The 7,569-nt window shown below is 34.7% G+C and overlaps 1 protein-coding gene across 1 annotated transcript in view; it reads right to left on the bottom strand.

The window, feature by feature from the left end:
- Positions 1 to 325: 325 nt before the first annotated feature.
- The window catches only part of MGST1 (microsomal glutathione S-transferase 1), a 15,891-nt gene continuing 8,647 nt past the window's right edge, over positions 326 to 7,569 (bottom strand). Inside the window, exon 4 of the mRNA XM_039882583.1 lies at positions 326 to 935. Coding sequence (XP_039738517.1) covers positions 689 to 935 — 247 coding nt within the window. The 3' untranslated portion in view covers positions 326 to 688. The remainder of the gene's footprint in view (positions 936 to 7,569) is intronic.

Raw genomic sequence — 7,569 nt, forward strand, 5'->3', positions numbered from 1 at the left:
ATAAATTATATATATTAAATAATATTTTGTATTAATGTTAAATTTCTTGGGTGTGATAATGGTATTGTGGTTATTTAGAGACTATCTTGTTGATAGGAGACACATGTTGAAGTACTTTGGACTGAACTATATTGATATCTAAAACTTACCTTCAAATTTTTCAGAAAAAAACATTGAGTGATAGAGCTAAAGCAAATATGGCAAAATGTTAACAACTGCTAACTCTAGGTGAAAGATATATAAAGGTTCACTGTAGAACTTTCCACTTTTCTATAGCTTTAAAACTTTTCAAAATACAAGTTGGGAAAAAGAAAACCAAATAAAACTATTCTTTAAATTCTTTATTTCATATGCTTGTTTCAGCAATATCGAAATACAGGTTTCTCATACGTGCACTCCCTCTTTTTATAGATTTAAAATATAAAATGTTGAACGAATGTTACAAATTATAATCAAAATTTACAACAAAGTACTTTAAGAATAAGACAAAAGACTTAAGAATTATTTTTCATTTCTAGTGCAAGTATAACATAAAAATAAAGAATTCTGTTGATATTCATATTCAGACTAGGTATTCCCCATCTTAATTTCTCTGTTTCCTCCCACTTAAAATCTTAAAAGTATTCATTATAAATTGAAAGTACAGAATTCTTAGAACCTAATTAGATAATGAGTTGTATAATTCTCCTTACAGGTACAATCTTCTCTTCAGCAATCTGTAAGCCATCGACAAAGTAACTCCATATCCAACTAAAAAAGAAAAAGCACGATTTGGCTGGGGAAGAGGTAACAAATATGCAACTGTATGATAGATCCGTGCTCCAAGAAAGAGCCTGAAGTGCAGGATGGCTGTAGAGAGATCTGGATCACTCAAGGAATATAGGAGGCCGATACCAAAAAATGGCACGATATTTTCAAGGTCATTCAGGTGCGCCCTGTGGAAAAAGATGACTAGTAAAACACTAATTTTAAAATCAGAAATATATTCATTTTTCCTTCTCTTCTAAAACTAAATATAAGTGTTAATGGATCTTAAAAATTTAAAGACAGACTTATTTTATTTCTCTCAAATTGCCTTGCTTTCTTACCAACTTGACTTCTATTTAGAATGTCTTCTTATTTTTTTCTTTTTTATTTTTAGTGTACTTCAACATACAAGAGAGAAGGTATTTTGCACTTTCAAGAATATTAAAACTGCATCTATATAATAAATATGAAATACTTTTCTTCCAGAGTTCATAAAATAACAATTCAAGAGTCTTATAAAAACTCTTCCCTGCAAAGGAAGAAAATCCTTTTGGTTATGATCTTTCTTAGGACTCTGTCCTCATTTCTGCTAGTCTGTAAATTCACCCAAACCACGGGTTGCCAAGAATTAATTTACCAATCTAATATCAATAACTGGTGCTGGGAAAACTGGAAAACCACATGCAGAAAGAATGAAACTAGACTGCTATTTGCTACCATACACAAAATTAACTCAAAATGGATCAAAGGCCTAGTTATAAGACCTAAAACAATAAAATATATAGGAAAAAAACAAGTACTAAACTTACGGACCTTGGTTTTAGAGAGGATTTTATGAATTTGACCTTAAAGGTAAGGGAAGTAAAAGCAAAAAAAAAAGAATGAACTATAGCAAACTGAAAAGCTTCTGCATAACAAATGAAACCATTAACAAAACAAAGAGGCAACCAACCAAACGGGAGAAGATATTTGCAAACATCTCCGATAAGGAGCCAATATCCAGAATATATAAAGAACTCATACAGCTCAACAACAACAACAACAACAACAACAACAACAACAACAAAATCCAATTGAAAAATGGGCAGAGGACCTGAACAGACATTTCTCCCAAGAAGACATACAGATGGCCAACAGATATATGAAAAGATGATCAACTTCACTAATTACTACGGAAATGCAAATCAAAACCACAATGAGATATTACCTTAAACTGTTAGAATGGCTATTATAAATAAGACAAGTGATAACAAGTGTTGGAAAAGTTGTGGAGAAAAAGGAGCCCTCATACACAGCTGGTGGGAATGAAAATTGGCACAACCACTATGGAGAAGAGTATGAGGGTTCATCAAAAAATTAAGAATAGAATTACCATATGATCCAGAAAAATCTCTTCTGGGTAACTACCTGGAAAATTTGAAAAAATTTATTCATAAAGATATATATAACCCTATGTTCATTGCAGCAGTATTCGCTGTGGCCAGGACATGGAAACAACCGAAGTATCCTTCGATAGATGATTGGATAAAGAAGTTGTAGTACAACGGGATACTACTCAGCCATAAGAAAAGATGAAATACTGCCATTTGCAATAACATGGACAGACCATGAGAATATCATGCTAAACAAAATAAGTCAGATGGAAAAAGTCAAGAACCATATGATTTCACTCATATGTGTGATATAAACTTGAAAGCAACAAATGAATAAAGAAGACAAACAAAAACTCATAGACACAAATAATAGAGGGAAAGGGGGGTGGTGGGATGTAGAAAATGGTAAAGGGGGTCAAATACATAGTTACAGACAGGTAACACTTTGCATTGCATTGTGTGTTCCCTACACTTTGGGTGGGGAACACACAATGCAATATATAGATGATGTATTATAGAATTGTACACTTGAAACCTATATAATTTTTTTAACCAATATTACTCCAATATATTTAATTAAAAAAATAGAATCTCATGCTCTCAACATCCAAGTAACAGAAAACATAACTAGTCTTTCAAATTTGGGTAAGATTTTAGCCAGTCTATCCTCAAATTACAAAAGGAATTAGCTGAGTGAAGGAGTAAAGTAGAAAGTACGCACAAAAATGATAGTCAATAGGAAGATGTTTCTTAAATTTTCTGTTTATGTCATAGCTAGAAGAAAACAAAAAGCATGGTTTAGCCACAAGTTTTCTTCCAATTCATGGCACCTTGGTTTCTCTGGCTAGGACTGTGAAGACAAGGCACGTCTATTATTGATTTGATGGGTTTTTTTAAGTGCTAAATTTCTAAATCTGATGTTCTTGCTTAAGCCTCCTGAATTAAAAATTGCTTTTGAATCTAGAGTGGAAATTGAGATTTTGATAGTGTTTACCAGCTACTGATACATATTTCAAGATGAAAAATACTTGATTTGTTACCCTTTTAGCAAAAAAAATATATATATTATGACATACTGCATGCTTAATGAACACCACTATCACTACTATTTGTTGTTGTTGTTGTTTGCAGTAGTTTATTCATATTTATTCATTTTCTACTAAAGAAGATCCTGTTGCACCAGTTACACCAAAGGTATTTGTTTTGGTCCTCCGAATTCTATTTTGTTATATTGAATGTATGTGACCTTGAATTCTTTCTAAAACAAGGTAAGATAAAATTAAATAAATACATATGTAAAATGTCTTCTAATTATCAGTGATTTCTGTCTGTCCAGAACATAAATAATTTACTTTAGGCCACTTATCTTGACATTTCAACACGTATTACTTTATGTGCTTAATTAATTGTTCCATATGTGTATGTATTAATTTTCTCAATATTGCATACCCGAAAGCATATGTTTCATTTCACTTGTAGCCCCATTCAATCCCTGCCACAGAATATGCTAATGGAAACAGCTTTACAATTACATGTTGAAGTAATTTAAAAAAAAATTTTTTTAACGGTCTAGGCTAAAAGTGAAAAGGGGATATACTGAAAACTCTCTCTGAAAAGTATCCAAAAGTGAGCTGTTGTTTGCAACATTTGATAGGACCAATAACGTCTCAGAAAACCTAATTGGAAACTGGACACTTTGTTTTTAGATTCTTTTCTCTCTTGCCACACTAAAAAGCCAGTGTCTGATCCAGGGGATGCTGTGCACACAGTTGCGGTACTTTCTCAAGGACACTAATTCCACAACTATGGTCAGTTATTTCATTAAAATGTATCTGTTGTTCACAACCCGACTAGAAGATCAGCTTAGATAATGGTATTTTCCTCTACAACTATAATTCCACAGGCATAGGGATGGAAGTAGGGAGCAGGAAGGAAGAATGGGAAAGAATTTTTAATCCCCCAACAAAATACTTTTCGTTAAGCTTTCACACGTGAAACTTACTTGGATCTCCCATCCAATCTTACTGATGCTATTGAGCATCTATTGTTATTACTTTCAAGTCCTGGGCAACTTTGTTAGTATAGGTTCATGGTTAGCATCATGTATGTGATTGTTTGTTCTAGGCAGGATGCATAAAAAGGACAAGATAAAGATTTAAATGCTTGATGTCTCTTTAGTAGTTTTTGTAGCTTCACAAAGCTTTATTAGCCTTTTCTTAATTTTTATTTTTTTTCATCATAACACCTGTAATTTTTCCTCTGATTTTCACATTGATTCTTCATCCTGAAACTATTTTAGATCCATATTCTTGGCACAACCCATTTTCAACATGGACCAATTTATCCTGTAGGAATGCTGAATTAACAAATATAAAATTAAGTGAAGCAAAAGTTAAAATTTTATTCTATCTAGCATAGCTTTCCTGGGAAAAAAACATATTCATGCTTGATAAATAACTTGGGGGTAAACTTTTTTTGCATAAGCAAAAAGTTTGAATTTGATTTTAGTACTGGAAGGGCAGAAAAGTACATTGAGCAGGAGAAGAGCACACAAAATGGTATAATGTTGGGCATTAATTGAGGTGAAGAAGGTACAGTGCAACGTCGCAGGGAGTGGATGCTGAAGGACACTGTCAGAGCACAAAGGTCTAACATACAACTTGAAATGTTTGTGTTGCTATACTGCAAACTCCTCTGCACCTCAATTTATTCAAGTCTATTTCTATCCACATTTTTTAGTTGATTTGTTAAGAAAATTGAGGAAAGGGCCAAGTCTACATCAGCCTAATAATATTCAGAAAATAGAAACATGCACAAATGCAGGAACCCAGATTGAGAGTTAATCTCGAGAATTTTTACCATAAAGGAATCTGCAGAAATCTTGGGAGAGGTTTTAAAATTTCATAGGGAATTGAAAAAGGGATAATGCAAATATGATCTAGATCCTAAAGGGACTGGAGACTCCAGCTGATACCTGAATCGCAGAAGTAAAACTCATTTCTTTCAGTCTCCATTTCACTCTCTATTCTTACTCACCAAACTGAGGAAGTATAGTCAAATATGCTCATGATGATTCCTGCTTTAATCCTGTATCACGAAATTAAATATCTGTACATTTAAGTATGGCTGGACAAACTTCATTATTTTGTTAAATCTATATAATTTTCTTTATTCCTTGAAATGTGCCTAGAATTTTACCAATTTGGATGACCATTAGGAAATACTAAATGAGAAGATGGTATATAACTTTCATGTTTCACATGCTAGAGAAAGGAAACTAATGGATTGGCAACACAACCACAATATAAAATTTTGCAGGAGGGTCAACCAAGATGGCAGCATAAGAGGCTTCTGAATTCCCTTCTTCCCACAAACACACTGAATGTACAGCTACGTATGAAAAAGTTACCTCTGAAATAAATCCAGAGACTAGAAGAGCAACTCCTACATACTGAGTGAATTAAAAAAATACCCACACCAAAATGGGTAGGAAAGACTGAGATACATCTTCACCATGAATCTCACCCCCTGGCACGATTCCATACAATCGGGAGGGAACTCTCAAATCCCAGCTTCTTCCTAAGGAGTAAAGGGTTTGGACCCACATTTAGCACTCCAGCTTCTAAGACTGCCACTTGAAGGATGGGCCCCTAAAGCATCTAGCTGTGAAAGCCAATGAAGCTTGTATCCATGAGACTCACGAGTCTATAATAAACAAAGGAGCAGTGTTAACAGCCACATAAGTACTCACTACAGCAATCACCCCAGGATTTAGTGCCAAAGGAGCTAGCAAAATTGCCCATCTCCTATCTTTCCTGAAAAAGTTCCATCTGCATACTTTGAAAGCAGCTGCTTGAGGGTCAGGTTTGTAATTTTGCACATTTTATGACCTGGCTGTAATCCTCCTCAGACTGGGGAAACTGGCATATACACATCCCTGCCATTTCCCTGTAGCCTACTCCAAGTCTTCTGTGTCTCCCTGAAAGGAGCTTGTACACTAGTCTGGGCCTCAGCTTTTTCACTGCCACTTGAAGGATGGGTCCCCCATGACCTGGGTCTGGTAGCCAACAGTGTTTTCATTTGAGTCCCACCGAACTATAGTGAACAAAGAAGTTCTTAACTGGCTATTCCATGGGGCTCAGCACAGAAGGAAGAGATAAAAATGCCCATTTTCCAGTATTTCCCTAAAAGAAATCCAGCTGCATACTTTAAAAGCTCCTACCTGAGGCTCCCAATTCAGCATTCATCTAAGGACTGGCTTTGATTCTTCCCAGAAATGGGAAAGCCCGCAGATAGATATCTCTCTTGCCTTTAGCCCACTCTAAGTCACCAGTATCTTCATGGAGGGAGCTTATGCACACAGCTGTGCCTCAGTTTTTATAGCTGCAGTACAAGTGATAGGTCCCTGGATCACCTGGCCCTGATAGCCAACGAGGCTTCCATTTAATAAATGATGTTGGGAAAATTGGATTTCCAAAGGTAAAAGAATGAAACTTGACCTTATCTTATACTATACATCAAAATCAGCTCAAAATGGATTAAAGACTTGCACGTAAGACTGGCAACGAAAAAATCCTAGAAGAAGACATAGGTCTTGGCAATGATTTTTCAGATTTGACACAAAAAGCAAAGGCAAAACAAACAATAAAGGACATGAACAGACTTTTTAAAAAGAAGACATACAAATGGCCAACAGGTACATAAAAAGGTGCTCAACATTGCTAATTATCAAGGAAATGCAAATCAAAACCACAATGAGTTATCACCTCACATGTTAGAATGATTATTATTAAAAAGACAAGAGATAAATGCTGGCAAGGATGTGGAGAAAAAGGAATTCTTATACATTTTTTGGGGAGTGGTACAGCCACTCTGGAAAACAGTATAGAGGTTCTTCAAGAAATTAAAAACTAGAACTATTTTTAATTGCTATGATCCAGCAATCCCACGTCTGGGTATATAACGAAGGGAAAAGAAAGCATTGTTGTGAAGAGATGTGTGTATTCATTCTCATGTTCACTTTAGCATTATTCATCCTAGCCAAGGTATGGAAAGAACTCGTGTCCAGCAATGGATGAATGGATAAAGAAAATGTGGATATACATACAGTGAAATATTATTCAGCCTTAAAAAAGGAAATCCTGTCATTGGCAACAACATGGGTAAACCTGAAGAGCAGTATGCTAAGTGAAATAAGCCAGTTATACAGGAAAATCTAAAGAAAAAAAAGTCAAACTTATAGAAATAGAAAAGTAGAAAAGTTGCCAGGGGCTGGGAAGAGGGGGAAGTAAAAGGAGTTTGGTAAAAGTATACAAATTTTCAGTTATAAGATAAATAAGGTCCGAGGATCTAATGTATAATTGATAACGCTGTATTGCATAATTGAAATTTGCTAAGAAAATAGAACTTAAATGTTCTCACAAAAAAAAGTAAATATGTGAGGTGATGA

Source organism: Pteropus medius, unplaced genomic scaffold (genome assembly GCF_902729225.1).
Source record: "Pteropus medius unplaced genomic scaffold, Ma_sr-lr_union100, whole genome shotgun sequence".
NCBI lineage: Eukaryota > Metazoa > Chordata > Mammalia > Chiroptera > Pteropodidae > Pteropus > Pteropus medius.